The 24,313-nt window shown below is 45.6% G+C and overlaps 1 protein-coding gene across 3 annotated transcripts; it reads right to left on the reverse strand.

The window, feature by feature from the left end:
- Nucleotides 1-5,318: 5,318 nt before the first annotated feature.
- On the reverse strand, nucleotides 5,319-23,157 carry LOC136652291 (up-regulator of cell proliferation-like). 3 transcript variants are annotated; one of them, XM_066629219.1, is made up of 7 exons: nucleotides 22,867-23,157; nucleotides 20,920-20,991; nucleotides 19,920-19,991; nucleotides 19,390-19,461; nucleotides 19,076-19,147; nucleotides 18,762-18,833; nucleotides 5,319-12,012 (listed from the first exon to the last, which is right to left on the reverse strand). In XM_066629219.1, the coding sequence occupies exons 1-7, from the start codon at nucleotides 23,144-23,146 to the stop codon at nucleotides 7,310-7,312; spliced, it is 5,343 nt and encodes a 1,780-aa protein (XP_066485316.1). In that variant the 5' UTR covers nucleotides 23,147-23,157; the 3' UTR covers nucleotides 5,319-7,309. The 3 variants fall into 3 exon arrangements, with proteins under 3 accessions (XP_066485316.1, XP_066485317.1, XP_066485318.1); XM_066629220.1 differs by lacking the exon at nucleotides 19,920-19,991; XM_066629221.1 differs by lacking the exons at nucleotides 18,762-18,833; nucleotides 19,076-19,147.
- Nucleotides 23,158-24,313: the final 1,156 nt, after the last annotated feature.

Raw genomic sequence — 24,313 nt, forward strand, 5'->3', positions numbered from 1 at the left:
CCAAAGCGACCCTCCCTGCGTTGCCTTTTAGGGGAAGGGCATTGGGCCACAATCCTCTCCATACTTACCTGGGAGTAAGCCCCTTTGACTATAATGTGGCTTACTTCTGAGTAGACATGCCTAGGATTGGGCTTTTGGTTGCACTTTTTTTTTCTTAAATACAGAAAAAAGGCAATTGGCACTTCTTCCCCCCCACTCCCCCCCCACAGGCACATTGCCCCCCAAATCTCATAACTGCAGTCAGCACCTCTCCTACTGTCCCTCCCTTCACCTCCCCACCTTCCAAAGGTTCAGAATCACTTGCTTCAAGTTCTCTCATGCCCCCCACTCCAGCTGAATCCTGTAGTTGTTCCACTCATGTCTCTTCATTGCCCCTCACCCCACAGCTCTCCAATATGTGCTTAATCTGACCTCACTTTCTCGCATAACACTTTAATAACATTTTTCATCCTTTCCAGAATCACATATACTTTCCTCTACAAGCTTCTTGTGAGTTTCTTCCTCATGTAATAATACAATTGAATTATATTAATTAACAATTAATTGTAATGTAGTGACTTAATGTAAGTAAAAAAACTGGGAGTGTGCCTTGACCATTTTAGTGCCTTGTGGGTGTGCCGTGAGCTGAAAAAGGTTGAAAATGGCTGCTCTAGAGGGTCTTCTGGGGAGGCAGTGGACAGCCTCTCCAGCCTTCAGAAGGCTTCTGTGCACATGGTGGGAGGGATGGGGTGGCATTTGTGGTTCTGGCACTGGGTGGTGCGGGGGGGGGGGCAGGATTGCAATTGGCAAAGAGGCACCTTTTAAAGTTGTGCTTTTCTTATATTTAGCATGGGGAGAGCAACTGTTCCTCATTGCCCAGCATGGTGTCTTTTTCAGTAGCCATTGCTGGTGTCACTTCTGCATCTCTTTTAGACTGTGAGCCCTTTGGGGACAGTGAACTATTGATTTGTTTTGTAAACACTTTTGTAAACTACTTTTTGTTGAAATGTGGTATATAAATATTCTTAATAATAATAATAAATACTTGGTGGGGTTTGGGGTTGCTTTGTGGAGATGTTGGGAGTTGGCACCATTTCAAAATTCAGTACTAGTTTCTAGGCTATGGGATGCTGTAACCAGCCAGGCCTGGCACAAGTGCAGAGGGCCCCTGGCCCTGCTATGTGATCTGGTCCCACAAGTGTCAAGCACTCAGTTCAGGCCCAGGCCAAGTCTCTTTGGTACCAAAGCCCAGATATCCAAATGGTACCCCTTTGCCCTCTTCCCCTGAGTAACATGGGCACAGCTACCTGGGAAGCGGTCTCTATTGTGATTTACTGCATTTTGTGACAATAGTGCTTTACAGCAGAATAGTCCTGAGTACACTTCTGTACTGCAGCGAGTCATGGACTCTTCACTCACAACAGGAGAGGAAACTGAATGCTTTCCACATGCGCTGCCTCCGACGTATTCTCGGCATCACCTGGCAGGACAAAGTTCCAAACAACACAGTCCTGGAACGTGCTGGAATCCCTAGCATGTATGCACTACTGAAACAGACGCCTGCGTTGGCTCGGTCATGTCGTGAGAATGGATGATGGCCGGATCCCAAAGGATCTCCTCTATGGAGAACTCGTGCAAGGAAAGCGCCCTACAGGTAGACCACAGCTGCGATACAAGGACATCTGCAAGAGGGATCTGAAGGCCTTAGGAGTGGACCTCAACAAGTGGGAAACCCTGGCCTCTGAGCGGCCCGCTTGGAGGCAGGCTGTGCAACATGACCTTTCCCAGTTTGAAGAGACACTTGGCCAACAGTCTGAGGCTAAGAGGCAAAGAAGGAAGGCCCATAGCCAGGGAGACAGGCCAGGGACAGACTGCACTTGCTCCCAGTGTGGAAGGGATTGTCACTCCCAAATCGGCCTTTTCAGCCACACTAGACGCTGTTCCAGAACCACCTTTCAGAGCGCGATACCATAGTCTTTCGAGACTGAAGGTTGCCAACTACTAACTACTTCACTACTGATGTCATGCAGTTTTTTCCTGCAGTTTTTTCCATGCGGTTTGACAGCACTGAACCCGGGAAAAGCCACACTGATTCCAGGCAGCTAGGTTCCTGCACCATCCTTTCAAGGACTCAGCAGTTAGGGTCCCAAGGACCCTGGGTAGTTTGCAGTTGTAGTTGTAGTTGTAGTCTGTGTAGTTTGCACATACATATCACACTAGGGTTCAGTTTTGCTCTTGGTTTTCTAGGCAGCTTGTAACAAACAGGTCTTAGGGCCCAATCCTATCCAGTTTTCCAGTGCTGGTGCAGCACTGCCAATGGGGCATGTACTGCTTCCTGGGGTGGGGAGGCAGTTATGGGGTCCTCCTCAAGATAAGGAAATGTTTGTTCAATTATCTTGGGGCTACATTATCCTTGCACCAGTGCTAGAAAGTTGGGTAGGATTGGGCCCTTACTCATCAGTGGTGTGTTTTTGATGGCTTGTGCTGTTTCTGCAAATGTGTGTTCTCCTGCATGAACCCCAGTGAAATAAAATGAGCATGTTCATTTAAACAGGGCCTATGCAGGAGGTGGGCACCGTGAGCAGCAGGTGGGCACTGTGAGTCAGATCTGTTTGCCTCACACTCAGCTGTCCTTAGCGGCACCCCAAGTCCTCAGATCTCCCCTATTTCGAAGACAAAGCAACAGAGTGCCAACTGCCCTGGTTCCTGCTCCTGTGTCCCAGACTGTGATGCTGCTGAAACCTCATGCAGATGTTGCTGTGGCTGGCTTTTCTCTACAAATATCAGTTCATGGGAGACATTTCTTCCCATGAAGGGTGTAACCTCAGCAGACTAAAGTCCCACAAGGCTGCAGCTCCCCTTCCTGTGCAAAGAGCAGATTGCACTCAGAATTCATCCTATTTGGACTTTTTATGCACATGCAAATAGCTTCACCTAAGCATTGTCTGCATCTTTTTATAAAGTCCGCTTTAGAAATCGATTTTCAGTTGCACAGTATAAGTCATGTTCCTAGTTAAGGACGTGTCCTGAGTCTGACTTTTCCAGGGTACAGCACTGGTGTGATGTAGGGTAAGCTAGGATTGGCTGTCAGGTGTGTGCTTGGGAGCTGGGAACATTCCCCGTCCAGTAAGGTCTTTCTACTTCTCTTAGGGTGCAAAGGTGAAGGGGGGGGTCAGAACCCACAAAACATGGGGGGAGGATGCAGCAGTGGGGCAGGACACTGCCCCACCCACCCACCCACATGCTTGGAAGTTCAGACTCATGAGCAGCTGATGACTGGAGCTGATATGGCCCAGTAGGTGGCATCCCACTCCTTGGAAGTCTCCACATGGAAGGAATAAGCAGCACCAGACTGTAGTTTCCCTGATTGCCTTTCCACTGCATTCAGGGAGCAGTGGGTGGGTGGAAGTGCACAGGGCAGCTGAGAGCTGTAGCAGGCTGGATACAGATTCCCGAGGAATGTATAACAGCAGGAGGCTGTAAGGAGCTAGAGATGTTATCTTGTAATTCTACAGCAAACTCATAAAGGGGAGTTTACCTTCTCCTGTCAGCAGCTGATCAGCCACTTGATCTGCCACCTCCCCCCAGCCAGTGGCAAAGCTAATGCATCTATCTGCTACCTGGGATTAAAGAAGATTTTGTAGCCCCCCCCCCCTCCACGACAAAATCAAATTTAATTAAGTAAATAAATAAAAAGTGTGCCCCTTAACAATAAGAGACGCTGTACTGGGGTGAAGAGGGATGGTTTTTTACTTCCTGCTAAATATAAGAGGAGCACCACTTGAAAAAGTGCCTTTTTACCAGTTAGCTGTATTATGATACATGGAAATGAGAGCTGACTCCTATTAACACCTTATTGGTTCCATGCTGAATTATAATAACATCTCATTGACTCTCAGAACAATCAGTCTCCTAGGCTAGTTTTGAGTTAAAGAAATCCACTTTTTGTTCCTTAAGATGGTTTTGTTTTCATTTTCTGGTTAATTGGCCATAACGTTTGATGGAATAAAGATATTCTAATGTGGTTTGTTTCATTGCATTCCGCATTAAATTACCTTTCCAATGATATATATCATGAAGATATTATTTGTACATTCCAATCTTTTCATAATTTTGGCCACTAGTGTAAAGCTCAGCCTGTTACCCTCCTAAAGCTTGTTGCCTGGTGCGACTGCTACCCCCTGCATCCCCTTAGCTATGCCACTGGCCCTTAGTCATTTGGAACGATTAAACTCTACGTAAACAGTTTTTGAACTATTTTAAAAATTAAAAAAGCACAACAAAATTCACACAGCAGGGAAAAAAAAGGCACAGGAAAATTAAACAATTGTATCATCAAAATCTAAGTGCAGGACATGAGGCTGACTTAAGGCAGTCAGCAGATTGGCATGGAAAACCCACTGACCTCGCAGCTTCTATTCCTCCTCCTCCATGCTCTGGCTTAGAATAGTAAGAGGTGGAAAAAGTGGAAGAGGAAAAGGAGAATGGTGGAGTAGAGCACTTTTGCCAGTTCAGGGAGTGGGAGGAACAGATGCTGGCACATCACTGAGGTGTTCCACCTCAGAAGCAGCAGGTCTGCTAACCAATTATGAGCCACCACTTTGTATCTATAGGTTCAAGGCAACTATGATCATTTTAATTCTGGATCACTGAAGGAAAACAAAAGAGCCCCTCTTAAATGGCTTTTCAGTATCCTGGAGCACAGACATATGATCTGCACACCTGACAGCAACACTTCATGTTTCTGATAAAGGAAGCTCTCTAGTCATAAATTTATCCTGTAGTAAGTGTTACTCTTCTTTAAAGCCAGAGAGCGGGAGCATCCCAGAGGCTGGCCAGCTATTATTGTGAACCAGCAAGGCAAAATACTTTGGATTGTATCCTGCAGTTTCTACCCGCACCCCGCCATGGAAGTAAGTTCCTCCTTTGGAAGAACTCCATGCTTTGAACCAAAGAAGCCTCAGGCTACAATTCCTATTAGATGGCCACTTCACTGTGTGTGGAAGAATACTGAAGGAATTGTATGTGAGCAATTTATGAAAAGAGTGTAGCTTGTAGGAATTAGAAAAGTATTTATTGAATAGGAATAAGTATTCTTAAAAATACTATTGTAAGTATTGTGACATTGATATGTCCTACCCTGGAAGACATGTTTGTATTTAATATGTATATTCTAAATGTATTTAAGGTTTCCATGCAGATTCTAACAAAGCAGAATGCAAAGGCTCTAGCCATTTTCCCTTATACTTTCTATGTAGTCTACCATATATAAGATCAATAAGGCGGCAGTGTAAAGGGCTATTAACGAATAAGACTGATGTTTACTAAAGACAGACTTAAAAAAAAAAATTTTATTTATTTATTACAGATACAGGTGAGGAAAATGGGTTAGACTTGGAACTGGGACTACACAGGTTACACATAGGGGTATTGGCCATGGATTACAACATGCACTGTTCCGAAAAAGAAGTCAGAAACGACTATAGTTATCAATACAAAAACTATCATATTTGTCAGTATAAAAATTAATGCTTTGTCTAGACAGTCAATATTGTTTAACTAAAATTATCTGTCCAGTCATAGAAAGGCTTCCAATATCTTCTTACTCTACCTAAATCTCTTTCATTCTTTCTGTTAAAACCTCCATTTCTGCTATTTCATAAATTTTATCTATTAAATTTTCTCTAGTTCGAACGTCTGTAAATTTCCACTTTTGCGCATACAATATTCTTGCCGCTGTAGCGATATGTACAATAAGGTGTTTCTTATACTGGTCTTATTTCTGATGCCACATTTAGGAGGACTATTTCCAGTTTGAATGGTAATACACAATTCAATATCTCTTGCAACAATTTATGTATCATTTTCCAATATTTCTTTGCTTTTTCACATGTCCACCACATATGATAAAAAGTTCTCTCAATCTCTTTGCATTTCCAACACTTGTTTGATGACCCAGAATACGTTTTTGCTAATTTATCTGGAGTTAAATACCATCTATAAAACATGTTATATAAATTCTCTTTAAAAGACACTGCTTTAGTTATCTTAATATTTGTATTCCAAATCCTCTTTTTAAGGATCCTTTGTTAGATTTTCTGTCCCATTTAGCTTGAAAAACTGCATTAAAATCTCCAAATAGAAAGAGGTCCCTGTCTTCTCACGTAATTAATTTATCATATAGCTTTCTGTAAAACTTATCTTGATGTGTGTTTGGTGCATAACTATTGACAATTAATGCTTTCCTTGTTTCAACTTGAATCTCTACAATCAGAATCTCCCATCTTCTGATTGCCACTTCAGTTCAGTTTCCAATTTGGGGTTAACATCTACCCCCCTTTTCTTTTTGTGTGGGTCTAAGGCAAAAAAATAAAGTTCCCATTTTTTTTGTTATTGAGAAATCTATCATCTTCTTTTCTAATATGTGTTTCTTGAATACAGGTTACACTTGCTTTCATTTGGTATAATTGATGGAATATTCTTCTCCGTTTCTGAGAAGAATTCAATTCATTAATATTTACAGAAAAAAATTTCACTTGTTGTTCAGCCATTTTCACTTGGAAATTCTTTGACTCTGCCGTGGTGCTTTCCTTGTTCTCTGTCTTGTTTGTATTTTCCTTCCTGTTCCTCCCACTGCTCCTTCCGCTTCTTCTTCTTCTTGACTCTCTTGTATTTCTTGATCCATCTCTTTTCTTTTTTCGTTTTCTCCATTCTGTTCTTTTTGGGTTTGATCCGAAGATTCTGCTTCTTCTTGAGACGACGTGCTCCCTTTCTCTGAGAATTCCCTCTTTTGTTCTTCTAGACTTTCTCCATATTTTGATAAAAATGGTTGAACTTTCATTGTTGAATTTATATTAAATCTTTTCTCCTTATAAACAAACAGGAGGCCTTCTGGAATTTGCCAGCAATATTTCACATTGTTTCTTCTCAGTATTGCAGCAAAGCTTTTATAAAGTACTCTTTTTTGTTGAATTTTCCAGGAAACTTCTTTCAAAACTCTCACTTGCTGTCCCTCTACAACTCTTTGTTTTTCCTCCAATCTTTTTAATATATTGTCTCTTGAAGTTCTTTTTGTAAACTTTATCACTATCTCTCTTGGCTTATTATTCAGTCTTGCATATCTAGAAATCATTCTGTATACAGTATCTATTATCTCTTTCATCTGATCCTCCTCCAGTTCCAACTCCGTTGTAAACCATTCTCCTATTCTACTTCTGGTGTCTTCTGGAGATTTTTCTTTAAAATTTTGTATTCTGATAATAAAGACAGACAGTATTTCTATAACCTGATCAGGCACTTGGGTGTCAAGCTGGAAATAGCACACCCACCATTATTGCATATTAAAGGCTTCCTGGATGCTCTGCAGAGCTTGCTCCTTAGTTATTCTCTTCCAGTCATCAGGGAGGTCAGCACATTTGGCATCATACTCGACAGCAAACTGTTGGTTGAACTCTTTGAACACAAACTTCCAGTAGTCCGAGGCTGTGATGCTGGGATCGGACTGGATGCGCCAGTCAGGGTAGTAAGTACGATATTCTTTATAGGGATGCCATTCATAACCAGTATCCTTGTTCCGGAAACGTGAATTTGAGATGACATCAGAGGAGCACAAGGAATAATCAAGCTTCTTTGTTTCATGATCTTTAATCCTACCCAACCCTTGTGGTCGATGGACTGATGCAAAGTGTTCCCGGTGATCGCCCCCTCCAGCTTCGCAAGGGACCTTGCAGAAGGGGCACTGCTTTCCACAGCCAAACCTACACTTGAAGATCTCCTCCTGGGGCTTAAATGGAATACTTGAAAGAACCGTCTCCACACTCATCTGAGACTGTTCTGAAAGAATGGCCTCCTTCACCTCGGAGATACAGGCCTGGACCTCCTGTGAGAAAGGTTCAGCTTTGGCATTGTTGTTGAACAGAACCACATCCAGAGACTCTTTGGAAACGACAAGTTCATCACGCATCTCATGCCTGAAACACTCCAGGAATTCAGGTAAAGCCTGGTCTGCACGGCTCTCCAAAGGCTTTCTTGTCTTCCTTATCACGGCAGATAGGATTTTTTCCTCCAAAACTGCCAAGTCTTTTCTCTGCCTGTAATGCTCAAGCAGGTTTGTTTGGATCCAAGAAGTCACAAAATCTGTGTAGTGAAGTATATACTTCACATAATCCTTAAAGCTTCCCTTCTCTAGCAAAGACTTCAGCACACTGAACTGAAAGAAGCTCCGACTCCCATACTGAATGGATTGCCCACTGCTGAGAAAATCATCAACTATTTCTATCCCAAGCCTCTTGTTGAGGTGGTCCATCAGAGCTGGTTTCAGACACAGATCACAAAAGTCCTTGGCTCTCTTCTGACAAGCATCCTTCTCATAATAAAGGTCTTTGAAGACGGAAAAATACTGAGGCTTGAGTTTCTCCAGATACTGATGGGGGTCGTTTGCCTTGAAGAAGTCATTGTGCATCTTCTGAAACCTCTCAGCTGCTTCTTCCATAATGTAGTATTTCAGTTTCACTTCAAAGTACTTGGAGAAATTAAATTTCTGAAAATCCGTTTCTTGAAGCCTCTTATTGATTATCCTCAACAATTCCTGGCAATACATTTCATCATAGTCCCTTTTGGTACCAACTTTCTCTTCAACATAACTTCTACAGACTTCAATCAGGGAATCGGCAAGTTCCTGTGCACAACTTAGATAATCGGAGGAAAAACCTTTTCTAATCAGTTTTTTAATCATTGATTGGTTTATATATTTATCCTCCATTTTGAATGGGATCCTGTGAGTGACTGAAATGCGAGATAAATCCTGAAAGACCTGATTGACCAAACTGCCTTGATGGTCCAAATCTTTTCTAAGCTGACAGTAAACATCTGGACGAATGTCACGATGAGTTAAACTATCAGGTGATAATTCTGATAAGGACTCTTTCCACATGCTCTCAAACTCCTGTTTGAGTTCCTCAGAGTTCAGTTGGCTTTGCCGCTTTTTACACTCTTCCAAGAGCTTGTTCACTTTTCCTTCCATGGTTTTTGAATATCTGGTTTGCAGATCATCTACCTTACTTTGCCCTTTCCTTATAAGGATTGTCTCGTGACACTTATTCATTGAATAGCTGTCCAGCTGCTTCCGGAGAAACTTTGTGCTTCTGATAAAGTCTTCTCTGTACTTTTCTACAAGGTGTAAGTTGTCTCCACCACTCTCAAAATAGCTCTGTATGCATGCCAACATCTTTTGCTCTCCATCATACAATTTCTGTTGAGCTTCTTGCCTTAACTTATCAAATGCCCCAGTGTCTATATCTTCTGTGGAATGATTCTGAATGGTGGCTTCAGCTTTGGACACCCAGAGATGCATCTCCTTCCGAAAATCCCACTCCCATTCTGAATATTTCACTGCAAGTTGGTTATAAGCATCCACGACAAGGCTATTCTGGAAGCTGAAGATGAAGTTTTCATGTTTGACAGCATTCCACAGGCTCTTGAGCCATTCAACAAACTGAGGGACGCCATTATAAGGTCTGTTTTGAGAGCGATTTCTCATGAATTCAAATAGGTACATTTTAAACTCAGATACAGTTTCAGTGTATCTCATATTCACTGGAGCCATAGGTGGGACTCCATGCCACAAGCCAGGGATGTACCAGTTGTGTTTCTCTGGATCATAGTCCATAATATCTGTAAAGGCCACTTCCCGGCCTTGTTTCTCCATTTTTGCTGCAGCTTTGGTCATTTCATTGAACTGTTCCAGGAGGTGTTTCCTGTCTCTCATATTCTGATCATGGGCAGACACATCACTGACATTCTGGTGGACAAACTGGCAGTTGGGTTTGTGTCCCGTGTCCTCCATCCTCAGAAATGCATGGACTACAATCTGCAGGATGTCCTTCATCTCTGTGGCATTCTCCATAGCCAGGTTCACGATAGTTATGTCACTCAGGCCAATCACCAGGGTGGCCAGTTCATTGTCGTGTTCATAGCTGTCCTCCAGTTTGGCCAGCTCTGGGGCCTTCAAGCCTTCCGTGTCTATCACCAGGATGAAATCACAGCCAGTTTCTGCCTGCAAGTTCCCTGTGACTCTAAGGAGGGTCATGAATGCCCCTCGTGTGCATCGGCCGCTGCTCACAGCAAACTGCAGCCCAAACATGGTATTGAGAAGGGTGGACTTCCCAGTGCTCTGCACCCCCAGCACAGTGATCACCATCATTTTGGACTGACCTCTTAGTTTCTTATGGAGCTCAGTCAGAACATCGGTTATCCACCTCAGAGGGATGTTGGACGCATCTCCATCAATCAGCTCCATTGGGAACCCTTCCAGCATCAGGTCAGCAGCTATTCCTGGAAGGTGGACAAACTGCCTTTCCTTCTCTGTCCTTTTGCCTTCCTTTACCATTGCACATTCTGCCTCATAGAACTGCCCCAATTCCCGCATGAAGTGCTCCACCCCCAGGGAACTAGTGGAGATTAATTTATCCAGCTGTGCTAATTGCTGTGGATCAGTTCCAGCAGAGCTGTTTTTCTCTTTATATTCTTCTCGTAATCTCGACAGGTTTTCCCGAGCGATACAATCCAAGCAGAACTTCATCCATTTCAGGAAGTAATGTTTCTCCTCTTGGTGCAGATTTTGTATTCCATTAATAAATTTTGTTATCCCATCAGTAAGGTCACACTGATTCTGCTGTACTCGTAAATCCGTGCTTTTCTTAATAAGCTGGGACTTGTAATCTTCTGCTCGGGTATTTGGTGCTTGCCCTTTCATTCTGCACAGCTCTTTCTCCACTTTGGCCACATTTTTCCACAAATCCCCTTGGAGTTTCAGCATTTCCTTTTTGTACCTTGGAATATCTACTATTTCTTCAACAATTTCTCTAGCATGTGAAATCCCCTTCTGACAGCCAGGTGTATCCTCATCTACCTGCATTCCCAGTTCTTGGCCTACCTTGGCCATTTCTTCCATACTGACCAACTTTTGATGAGAGTTCAGTACGTTCTTCATGGCTGACAGAAGTTTCTTTACAAATTCTGTGGTATTTTGGCTTCTTTCTTTCACCAGCAGTTGTGACTTTTTCATGTTCAACACTGGACCTAGCTTGTTAAGGAAGCCCAGTGTTTCTTTTGATTTTGCACCTTCAGCATTCAAGATAAAATAGTATTTACATGCTGATCCCCGGAGAGTCAACAGCATTTCATATTCTTTATCACAAATGTTCTCAGTTACTATAAATACAGCTGAGGATACTTTTGTTAAAAAGCTAAACTGCATCCAATGTGACTCCACATCTCCACGGAGGTTTAGAACTGCAACAGGCTCTGGAAAAAGATCTGAATTTTTACTCCCAACAGGAAAGTACCAGGAGATTTCTACCAAGCCGTCACTGATCTCTCGAGGGACATTCCCACACTCCATATCACAGTGTACAAAGAAATCATGGTGCTGTTGAGGGGGACTGAGGACCTCATTGAGGAGTTTAGATTTGGAGAGACTGCAGCTTCCCATTCGCACAAAGGAAATGGTTGGCATGGAGGTCAGCACCAGGCTCTCCTCTCGGAAGCCTCTGCTCTTGGCAAGGGAGTGGGGCCTCCATTTTTTCACTATGTCCCTCATGCCCCAGAGGGTGAATGTGCATTTGGGAGCATCAAGAGGAGGGAGGATCAAAGGAAGTGCAAATTGGCACATGGACATTTTGAGGAAGATCTCCTGCTGAAGGAAGCTGTCTGAGCAAAGCAGGATGGCACAGAGGACATCAAGGGGGTTGACAGAATCTGCTGAGTCTTCTTCCCTCAGACAAAACATCTCACTTTCCACTTCAGCCTCCTCATCCCCACATGAATCTTCCTCAGCCTTGAGTATAAGGCCAGTGTTTCTGGCTGTGCCATTGAGGGCCATCAGTTTTCTCAAGAAGTGCCAGGGTAGATCTTGTAACTTCTGAGGGGCTACAGTCTGATTTTCTGATTTGATTTCCAGGACTTCTCCCATTGAGAGCTTCTTGCTATTTCCTTTGTTAAGACCCAACTTCATTAGGAAGCTCATAACTCTTTCTATGGAAAAGAAAGGAAACTGTTACTCCCATGAAGTGTGGTATATATTGAAAGAAGCAGGGAAGTTTTCGTAGGAGGAGAGAGAGCTTCCACAACCACAGTCTTTCACCAGATCAAGGCAGAGCTTTGTGAGATTTGGGGAGGAGGATCAAAGAGTCTTTCTAGACAGGGTTGAGGAATCCTTCAGACCTCCAAACAAATAAGACTTCTAGCACTGGCACCCAAGAATAGCCCCAGAAACAGCAGGGCTCAATGCGAGACATTCCTTTGGGCCCCCTCTTCCCACAGCCCTCTCCCCCACTCATCAGGCAGTTGCAGTGATAGAAGCAGTGGCATCACTAGGGTTCGTGTCACCTAGTGCAGGATACCAGCACATCATCCCCCATGCAGTGGGCGCGGCAACACCCCAGGTGGTGGGCGTGGTGATGTACCATCACTCCACCCCCACTGGTTTTTTGGCTGTACCTTTTGATGGAACAAGGATAGAACACCTTCTGTATGCAATTACACATTGATTGATATAACATGCTGGTATTCTTCCTCCAAACTGTGACTTCAGTGATTTCGGTCACTAGAGGTGTCACACCCCCCAGGGTGTCAACTTACTAACAACACCTTATTGCAGCAGTTCTCAAACTTTTAGCACTGGGACCCACTTTTTAGAATGACAATCTGTCCAAGATCCACCAGAAGTGATGTCATGGTGGAAGTGATATCATCAGGCAAATTAAAATAAATAATTAAAGTAAAACAAATAAATAAGCAGAATCCACCCCTGTTCCACCACATTAATTTCTTCTGTGGCTTGCCTGCAATAACACCCCCCCATCCAAAACCAGTAAGGTTTTCAGCCCTACCTAGTGCCTAGTTCAATTTAAGAACTTCTGTTTCAACCAGATCACTGTCAGGATTCACCTGGCTTTGTAGGTCTCAAAAAAGTTCACCTTTTCAGCTGAAGCCTCTGTTTTGATCCTTTTTAGTGGGGGGGGGGGGGAGGAGCATTTGTTGAGCTCCAGTTCCATCAGATCAGGACCATTCTGGTGGCTTCACATTCCCCTTTGCCTGGCCTGACCATCAGCCAAGGCACGTTTGCTTACTCACGAGTAAACACGACCGTGACGCTTAGTTTCGCTTTCCATAGGGCTCAATACATTCTTCTTCTTAGAGGGAGGGACTTCCTTCTCAGGTGTTTTTTTGGGCTGCATTCATTGGATCAGGATCATTCTGGTGTCATTGGATTCCTCTCAGCCTGCCCTTTCTGGCAAGTTTACCCACTCGCAAGCACACACGCGATAGGGCTCAGTTTCACTTTCTATAGGGCTCCGTGCATTTTTTGTTCTCTGGTTTTTTGGCCAGAACTTTTGATAGAAAGGAAATATTTCATTTTGATTTTTTCAGTGCATTCTGATGGAAATTCTTCATCCAACGGCATATAACATGATGGGGTTACTCCTAACCACCGCAATATTAGCATGTCAGGCCCCACCAGTGCGTGTCACCACCCCTGTGCGCGTCACCCAGTGTGGCCCGCACCACCTGCACCCCCTAGTGATGCCACTGGAGAGAAGCACATGTAGTGCTGCGCTTGAAGCATGGCATCTGGAAATGCTTGGTGGTGATTTAATGACATCACCACCAACTGCTTCCTGGAGGCCCATGTCAGGCCATTTGGACACATGGGCAGAGAGCCCAATACACAGGCGTTCTGTTTGCAGAGTGTTACAGTTATGTGGCACCACAGTAAATCAAGTACAACGTGTGGATAGGCACTGTGAGTTCTCTGATCAAGGCTGTGCACATGTTACACAAAACAAAAACTGAAAGTCTTCCTCAAGGTACTGCAGAATTTGTAACAGAAAAGCTGCATACTGAAGCCAGTCTGAAAGGGGCAAATTTGCAAGAGTTTTCATTTGTTCTCAATATTTATCATCTGCTTCTGCTAGTAACAGAGAAGGACAAATCCCATCATTCTTCAGGGTGGACATTAGTCCTCCTTTTCCCTCTCTCTACTAGCAGTGCCGTAGGGATCTATTCTTGGCCACTTGCCAACCATCCATTCATTCTTTCACTCTCTCTTTCTCATCAAACAGTATTAGTTTCAGTACCATCTCAACACAAATGGTACCCAGCTGTACCTCAGAACTCCAGCCAAATGTGCATCTTCAACTACCTACTAGCCATTTCTGCTTGAACTCTTCCATGCAGTCTCAGGCTGAATATATCCAAGACTGTCTCAAGCCACCATCGCCTTGCACTTCCTGCTTATCCACTGACAATGTCATTATGTGCTCTGTTGCACAGGCTCGAAACCTTGGCTTTCCCCTTCTCTCTCTCCCCCAATTCCCCATATTCTGTCTGTTGCCACATCATGCCACTTCTCCCTGAATGATATGACAGGAACATGGCCCTTCCTCTCTGTCTGCTTTGCAAAAACTCCAGTCCATGCTTTGGCCAGCTCCAGCCTCCTGCTTGCTGGTCTCCCAGTGGCTGAATTCAACCCCCTCACTTTTGTCCAGCACGCTGTTGTCAAAACCATTCTTCACTCTGGCCATATCACTCCTTCCACTTAATTTTTGGAAAAGATGATTTAATATTCTGCTTAAATGGCCAGAAATACCATATTGACAGAGCAATCCTATGCATGTTTACTTGGCAATAAGTCACTGTGCTGAATGGGGCCTATTCTCATAAGTGTGTTTAGGATTGCAGCCTTCATGGTGCAATACATGTGACATGACATAACCAGGTCATTATCTATCTGCTATCTAAACCTAGCACATGGACAGGTTCCAATGTTTTATAGATGAAAATTGAGAGATAACTGGATGGGGCCGAGGGATCTACTGACCCAGGAAATGGAGTCTGGCAGATCAATAAGCAGAGAAAACATAAGCCACACAGGTCGCCTGTGTGTTTTTTGTCCTCCAAAAGAAGTCAAAACCTGGGTTACACTACACTGGAATTTCTCACTGGGAAAGGGGGCAGATGGAAGAATAATATTTTGTCCTTGGTTGGCTCTTCCACAAACTATTGATTTGCCAGTGGGGGAAAAACACCCAACGTGGCTTGTCTTCGTTCACACAAAAGCAACTACCTTCACAGAAGCCCTGCTTCCATACCATGACTTTATGCAGAAAAAAATTTCCACAGGGATATGGAGCTGGAGAACCTTTACCATCAAATGTATCTGTCTCCATCACTTCCTGTGCTGTACTCACTCACTCACTCACTCTTGAAGAAAATTAAGCATAAAATTACTGTTATTCTTCATGACACTGAAGACATTGTGGCAAGGGAAGGCTCCTACACATGACCGCCCCCCACATGCCTGCCCCCGGCTGGGCCAACACAAGGCTCTGGGATGGGCGGGGAGGAGGTGGAGGCAGAAGGGAGGCATTTCTGAGCAGGGGAAAGGTGGGCGGTGGGTGGCCCCAAGGTTGGGCAGGCAGGCGGAGAGCAGGAGGCAGTGCTGGGATACGGCAGTTATGCAAGATCCCAACCTCCATTCCTAGGGAGTTTGGAGTGGCTTCAAGCCGCTCCGCTCTCCTCGGACATGGGCCACCTCAGGAGGTGGTGCAAGTTCAAGGAGACCTATAGGGGCAATGACACCTTACCCAGAAGTAATGGGGAAAGTTTCCCCTTAGGTCTGACTGAGCCGCTTTGGGCCCCTATCCTGTGCTGGATACAGCGTACGCCTCTTGGCTTGCCTGCTCTAGCACAGGGTAGGATTGTGCCCTTGAACTGTAAAATGACCAATAAGTCTGATTGAAGCCAATGAAGTGTTATTCAGACATAGCAGAAAACCAATAAGGTGTTAGTATGAGTCGGCTCTCAATTCTATGTCTCAGAACTAAAACGATAACTTGTATTCAGCTGTGTGAGTGTCATCAAGTTGGCCACTGGTTTTTTGTTGGTTGCGGATTTTATGGGTAACCTGTACTGCTGTATATTGAAACAAATAAACAAGCAAATAAAGTTAATGGGGGTTACACCAACCCTAGTGATGCCACGGCATTTAGTGTGGTCTGCGAAAAGTTTTACCACCCGAGTCTACTTACTGTTGTAACTGGCTTTCAGACTACTCTGCCTAAGGGATTAACTGCACAATCCAGACTCAGCAGTGGGTGGTGCAAATCTCCTGTCCCAACCCAGGAGTGTTGTGAACATGCCTTGAAGCACACTTGCATCTCCTTATGAGCAGACACCTGGCACCAGCCTTCCCGCACCACTTCTGGACCCAGAAACGGTAAGTTTGGGGTGGCCAAGGCAGGCTGGATCAGGGGGTGAGCAAGTGTAGTGGGAGGGTGGAATGAAGGTGGAGAAGGGGTGTTTTTGGGCAAGCTTGGTGGACTGGGAGCCGGACTGGGCCTGGGAGGAGGTGGGATCGACTGTGGCAGCACAGGCCAAATTCCTAGTAGCCATCAGTGGAAGTATTCGCCATCACAAACTGGTTAGTCAAACCTTTAGCAATCTGTGTGACAATTCACAAGCCTCTGTTTATGAAAGAGGTGCAAAGAAATTTTCAAATTCATCTCTGCCATTAAGCCTGATGGCCAAACTATGTGTTACATCAGAGATCTGTTTCAGCTTTTGTGCAAACAGCCACCACAAGGATTGCTGGATTGGGGCATGGGGTTGAGGATGGGTGCTTAATGCTTCCCTTCAGTGCCATTTTTCCATTGAAAGGACCACCCCCAAGCTTAAATTTGAGCAGCCTCAAAAGAAAGACTGCAATAAAGGGCTCCAGCCCCCCAAAAACCAGACTCTTGCTTGGACATTGTTGTCTCAAACAATATATTCAAGACAGTCTCAAGCCATCATCCCCTTGCACCTCCTACTGATCCATTGACAATGTCATTATCTGTCATGTTGAACAGGCTCAGAACCTTGACTTTCTGCTTGATTCCTCTCTCTCCCCTTCATTCCCCATAGTCAGTCTGTTGCCACTTCATGCCACTTCTCCCAGAATGATATTGCAGGAGCACGGCCCTTCCTCTTTTCCTGAGAGATTAAGGCTGCAATCCAAACTGCTTCCTGGGCTGGTGCAAATCACTTGCAGACTAGAAAGGTGAGGCTTGTGTCGGCTGACCTTGGCCAAGGCAAGGTTATGGGGTGGGCAAGGCGGAGGCCGGGAGGAGGTGGGAGGGAAGCATTCCAGGGAGAGGGGAGTGTGGACAGAGGGTGGAGCCAGGGGCTGGTGAGGAGCTGGAGGTGGTGCAGGAACCTGGCAGATATGCCGGATCCCAACAGTGTTCCCGAGCAGTGAGGTGCGGCTGCAAGCTGCTCCGCTCTCCTCGGACTTATGTCTCGTTCAGAGGTGTGGTAAATCCGAGGAGAACAGTTGGGGCTGTGGTGGCTTACCCGGGGGTAAGCGGAAGTGTTTCCCCTTGCCTCCGACTGAGCCACTTTGGGCTTCTATCTTGGCCTGCCTGTTCCAGTGCAAGATAAGAGTTGCGCTATAAGAGTATTACCATAGGCAGGATGCTTCTTGTCTTGCTCTGGTTGATGCTGAATTTCCTCTTCTTGTGTTTGACTTGAATCATCTAGAACAGGGGCGCTCAATAGGTGGATCGCGATCTACCGGTAGATCGCGAGGCAAAATGAGTAGATCGCGGAGTGCCGACCCCCCCCTTCAGGTGCCTCTGGGAGGAAACGCCGGGAGTAAGGCCCATTGTACTCAATGGGGCTTACTCCCAGGTAAGTGTGGCTAGGATTGCAGCCTCACAGCCTAATCCTAGGCATGTCTACTCAGGAGTAAGTCCTGTTATACTCAGTGGGGCTCAAGGTACACCAACATACATTGTACACATAAATGTTAGATGTTATGATGGCGCGAACATTGTAAAAAAAAACTCTGGTAGATCTCCAGGCCTTGCTGGGTTTCAAAGTAGCTCTCGAGCCAAAAAAGTGTGAGCACCCCTGATCTAGAAAGAGACACTCACATTTAATTGCCAAGTTGAAAGAGCACAGTAGTTTAGATCAGGGGTCTTCAAACCCTGGCTTGGGGACCAGATGCGATTCACAGCAAGCCTCTACCTGGCCCGCGGCCAGCCTCTGATCCAGAGAACCTCTGGCCCAGTTGACCAAAAACAACCAGAGTTGTTCTTGTGGGGTGGGGGAATGGGGTCTGCTTTGGGCTGTGTTGGTGTTTGGAGAAATCCTGGACATTTGAGCCCATTTATTAATTCACTTAACTTTCATCTCTAATGTATTTATTTAAATTTTATATTTAACTCTTTTTCCCGGCCCTCGACACTTTGCCAGATGTTTGATGTGGCCCTTTGACCGAAAAGTTTAGAGACCCCTGGTTTAGATGCTGCCACTGAACCCAGAGGCAGCACATGGCTGTCCTGACTAGTAGTCATCGGTAGACGTATTCCCCATGACAAACTGCTTAGTCAAACCCTCTGTTTATGAAAGAGGCGCAAAGAAATGTTCAAATTAATCTCTGCCTTTTACCCTGTGCTGATGGCCAAACTATGTGCTACATCAGAGATGTGTGAATGCATCTCGGTCTGTTTAAGCTTTTGTGCAAATAGCCAAAACAAGGATTGCTGGATTGGGACATGGCGTGGAGGATGGAGACTTAATGCTTTCCTTCAATGCCATTTTTCCATTGAAAATTGACCACCCCCAGCTTATATTAGAGTACCCTCAAAAGAAAGACTGTGGAGTCAAGAGCTCCTTCCCCTGAATGATACTGCAGGAGCATGGCCCTTCCTCTCTGCCTGAGGGATTTAGAGTATTACCTTTGGCAGGATGTTTCTCGTCTTGCTCTGGCTGATGCTGAATTTCACCTTCTTGTGTTTCACTTGAATCATCTAGAAAGTGACGCATTTGATTGTCAAGTTGAAACAGCACAATGGTTTAGATGCTGCCACCGAAACCCAGAGGTAGCACATGCCTGTCCTAGCAACGCCATTTTTCCATGGAAAGTTGACCATCCCCCAGCTTATATTAGAGTACCCTCAAAAGAAAGACTGTGGAGTCAAGAGCTCCTTCCCCTGAATGATACTGCAGGAGCATGGCCCTTCCTCTCTGCCTGAGGGATTTAGAGTATTACCTTTGGCAGGATGTTTCTCGTCTTGCTCTGGCTGATGCTGAATTTCACCTTCTTGTGTTTCACTTGAATCATCTAGAAAGTGACGCATTTGATTGTCAAGTTGAAACAGCACAATGGTTTAGATGCTGCCACCGAAACCCAGAGGTAGCACATGGCTGTCCTAGCAACGCCATTTTTCCATGGAAAGTTGACCATCCCGCAGCTTATATTAGAGTACCCTCAAAAGAAAGACTGTGGAGTCAAGAGCTCCTTCCCCTGAATGATACTGCAGGAGCATGGCCCTTCCTCTCTGCCTGAGGGATTTAGAGTATTACCTTTGGCAGGATGTTTCTCGTCTTGCTCCGGCTGATGCTGAATTTCACCTTCTTGTGTTTCACTTGAATCATCTAGAAAGTGACACATTTGATTGTCAAGTTGAAACAGCACAATGGTTTAGATGCTGCCACCGAAACCCAGAGGTAGCACATGCCTGTCCTAGCAACGCCATTTTTCCATGGAAAGTTGACCATCCCCCAGCTTATATTAGAGTACCCTCAAAAGAAAGACTTTGCAGTCAAGAGCTCCAGCCCTAAACAAACCAGACTCTTGCTGGGACAAGGCTGTCTCAAAGTCAATATATCCAAGACTATCTCAAGCCATCCTCCCACTGCAACTCCTATTTATCCATTGACAATGTCATTATCTGTTGCCTTGAACAGGCTCCAAAACCTTGGCTTTCCGCTTGCCTCTTCTCTCTCCCCTTTATTCCCCATAGGCAGTCTGTTGCCGCATTATGCCACCTTGCCCTGAATGATACTGCAGGAGCATGGCCCTTCCTCTCTGCCTGAGGGATTTAGAGTATTACCTTTGGCAGGATGTTTCTCGTCTTGCTCTGGCTGATGCTGAATTTCACCTTCTTGTGTTTCACTTGAATCATCTAGAAAGTGACGCATTTGATTGTCAAGTTGAAACAGCACAATGGTTTAGATGCTGCCACCGAAACCCAGAGGTAGCACATGGCTGTCCTAGCAACGCCATTTTTCCATGGAAAGTTGACCATCCCCCAGCTTATATTAGAGCAGGGGTGCCCAAACCCCAGCCCTGGGGCCACTTGCGGCCCTCGAGGCCTCTCAATGCGGCCCTCGGAGAGCCCACAGTCTCCAATGAGACTCTTGCCCTCCAGAGATTTGTTGGAGCCCACACTGGCCTGATGCAACTGCTCTCAGCTTGAGAGCAACTGTTTGACCTCTCACGTGAGCTGTGGGATGAGGGCTCCTTCCACTGCTTGTTTCACGTCTGTGATGCAGTAGCAGCAGCAAAGGAAAGGCCAGCCTTGCTTTGTGCAAGGCCTTTTATAGGCCTTGAGCTATTGCAAGACCTTCATTCATTCATATAACTTCATCTTTAATATATTCATTTACGTAAACTTATGTAAGTTTATTCAAATTTTAAATGTAAATTAATTCTTTTTTTCCCCTGGCCCCCGGCACAGTGTCAGAGAGATGATGTGGCCCTCCTGCCAAAAACTTTGGACACCCCTGTATTAGAGTACCCTCAAAAGAAAGACTTTGCAGTCAAGAGCTTCAGCCCTAAACAAACCAGACTCTTGCTGGGACAAGGCTGTCTCAAAGTCAATATATCCAAGACTATCTCAAGCCATCCTCCCATTGCACCTCCTATTTATCCATTGACAATGTCATTATCTGTTGCGTTGAACAGGCTCCAAAACCTTGGCTTTCCGCTTGCCTCTTCTCTCTCCCCTTCATTCCCCATAGGCAGTCTGTTGCCACATTATGCCACCTTGCCCTGAATGATACTGCAGGAGCATGGCCCTTCCTCTCTGCCTGAGGGATTTAGAGTATTACCTTTGGCAGGATGTTTCTCGTCTTGCTCTGGCTGATGCTGAATTTCACCTTCTTGTGTTTCACTTGAATCATCTAGAAAGTGGCACATTTGATTGTCAGGTTGAAACAGCACAATGGTGTAGATACTGCCACCAAAACCCAGAGGTGGCACATGGCTGTCCTAACAATGCCATTTTTCCATGGAAAGTTGACCACCCCCCAGCTTATATTAGAGTACCCTCAAAAGAAAGACTGTGCAGTCAAGAGCTCCAGCCCTAAACAAACCAGGCTCTTGCTGGGACAAGGCTGTCTCAAAGTCAATATATCCAAGACTATCTCAAGCCATCATCCCATTGCACCTCCTATTTATCCATTGACAATGTCATTATCTGCTGCGTTGAACAGGCTCCAAAACCTTGGCTTTCTGCTTGACTCTTCTCTCTCTCCTTCATTGCCTGTAGGCAGTCTGTTGCCGCATTATGCCACCTTGCCCTGAATGATACTGCAGGATACTGCCACTGGGAACGCACACACGCCGCCTCGCCCCGCCTCAAAACACCTCCCTCTCACCTACGCCCTGCCCTTCTCATGCCCCCTAACCCCTGTGCCTGCCGAGCTTGGCCTGAGCAACTCACCCTCTCCCCTGGGCCGCATGTCGGCATGGGGAGGCTGGAGCACATCAGTGTACTTCAGTTACACAAAAGTGCATTATGGCACATTTGTGACACTCCCAGGCCAGCGCAAGGGACTTGCACCTGTCCATCTGTGGGTCAGGATTGCGCTGTTAGTGTTGCATCAGATATGTGTGAACACATCTCGGTCTGTTTAAGCTTCTGTGCAAACAGTAACCACGGGGTTTGCTGGACTGGGACATGGGGTTGGAGACAGGGGCTTCATACTTTCCCCTCATACCATTTTCCCACTGAAAGTTGCAAGCTGATATTAGAGCAGCTGCAAAAGGGACTCCAGCTCCAAACAAACCGGACTGTCTGCAATCCCGAGAAGATGAAAATCTGGACTGACTTGTGATTGTGACCTCGAAAATGAGGATAATTGTTTTTTGGAGTTGGAAGTGAGCTGGAAAGAGGTGCCTGGTCCTGCTCCACTTATACTAAGGGGGCAATTCAAAGGTGCCCGTGGGCCGATGCTTGTCCCTTGTGCCGGCCTGGGAGTGTCCCAAAAGTCCCGTCAAGCACGTTTGCGCCACTGTGGTGGAAGATAGGCCAGCACATGGATGTGCACTGGCCTCCCCACACTGGCACAAGCTCCAGGCCCAGTAAGTATGTGCCAGCCAAGCCCGGCTGGTGTAGGAGTCGGGGGGGGAGCATGGGGAGGGGGGGAGGAGGCAGGAGGGAGGTGTTTGGGGGCGGGGAAAGGCGACAGGTGTTCCCGGGGGTGGGCAGGGATCCGTAGGAAGGACCAGGATCCAGATGTTATGCTGAATCCCGACCCCGTTCCTGGGCAGCCTAGGGCAGTCCTGGTCTGCTTGTATTTGCCCCATCTTCTGAGGTGACACAGATTGAGTAGACCCATTGGGGCTGCTGTGGCTCTCCCTGGGGTAAGGAGAAAAGTTTCCCCTTGCCGCAGGCTGACCCACAAGCAGCCTGAAACTAGCTCTGGATACAGCGCTGACACACCAGCCTGCCTGTTCCAGTGCAAGTTAGGGTTGGGCTGTAAGCTGTTTGTTTGAAGTGTAAAGTCCTGTTATATTTAAGGTATGCTTGCAGAAATAATTTGCATTGTTTTGTGAGAAGGGATAAAAACTTAGGGCTCAGTCCCACCCAACTTCTCAGCACTGGGGAGGACGCAGTGCAACCCCTTTGTTCCCTTACCTTGAGGAGTCCTTTGTGAATGTCCTGCACAACCACAGGATGCAGCGCATGCCCCATTGGCGCAAGTTCTGGAAAGTGGGTCAGGACTGGGCCCTTACATGGATGGTCCTGGGGAAGAATGCCAAGGAAGACTTACCATGTACTGAACTCCGCAGAAACAGATTCAAGCCTGGATGTGTCATTTCTAACTGTTGCAAGAACTGGCAGCAGCCGTTTCCTCCTCTCTCCTGTACCAGGATCAGCAAGTTTTCAATTTTTTTCTCTGAAGTTCCTTCCATTTTAGTCAAGGCCTCACATTCTTCCTTTGTGATGACAGACTGGGAGAGTAAGTCATCTAAATTGAATTTTGAGTCCTTCCCAAGGATGTCAATTAATTGTTTTCTCGCCTTGCATATAATTGCATCACCAGACATCATCACTGAATCACTTGACCTGTGGGATAAAAATATTCCTTTGTTTATAACATCAGAGAGAGAAAAACAGGAGATCCTCTTGAGGTAACAAAGACCTTCCTCATTCTGAATCAGACTGTGGATTCCCTGGGTTAGGACTGTCCACTGTTGACTGGTAGTAATTCTTAGAGGCCTCAGCCAAAGGTCTCTCTCACCCTCCTCCCAGTTTGATTCCAGTCTTTGGCCTTTCCCAGGGCCACCTTAAGGCACTGGTGGATTCTGAGCAAAACCAGTTTGTGGGGGGACCCTTACTTACCCATTCTTTAAACAAAGTATACAGTATATGAAAGATACTGATGTTTTTTTAAAAAGTATAGAATTCCGATCCGCCACCATCATGCAGAAATTGCAGAATGCCAGCCTCCTCGTGCATGCAGGACCCTCCCTTGTGTTTTTGAATGGACATGCATGTGTAGGGCCTGTGGAGATTTAAATGGCCCCTGCCTCATGCTCTGTTCTGTCACATGCTGGTCGCCCTGCATGCTGTTTTGGTACTTACAAGAAGTTATAACGAAAGATTGGTACTTGGTACTTACAAGAACTTATAACGAAAGATATTGATGTGAGAGCTAATGGGGTGTTATGACACAGCAGGAAAACAATAAGGTGTTAGTATAAGCCAGTTCGCATTTCCAGAGCTAATACTAGAATGCTTGCTCAGTTGTGTGAGTGTCATTAAGTTGGCCACTGATTTTTTGTTGGTTACTGATTTGTTGGGTGCCTGTACTCTTATACATTAAAATAAATAAAGTTATTGGGTGTTATGCCAACTCTGGTGATGCCATTGCATTATTTTGTGTGTATGATATTGTAATCTATTCTGTATGGTCTGGTACGGGAGGAGGTGCATCATGGGGATGATGCAATGCGCCCTCACACCAGGTGACACAACCCTAGTGATGCCTCTGGATACAACACAGCACTAGAGGAGACAATGGAAGAAGGAGGCATGAGCTGCAGTCCTGATGCAAACATTACTTGCTGTAGGGCACCCATTTTGGCAAGACCTTAATTCAGTGGTTCCCAAACTCTCCCTGAGAGTAAGTGTAAGTGCTTGTGGGGGAGGGGAGGGGCAGCAAGGAAATCACCACAATTGCTCCACTGCCAGGAACAAAATGGTCTTTTGTTTTT

Source organism: Tiliqua scincoides, chromosome 5, assembly GCF_035046505.1.
Source record: "Tiliqua scincoides isolate rTilSci1 chromosome 5, rTilSci1.hap2, whole genome shotgun sequence".
Lineage (NCBI taxonomy): Eukaryota > Metazoa > Chordata > Lepidosauria > Squamata > Scincidae > Tiliqua > Tiliqua scincoides.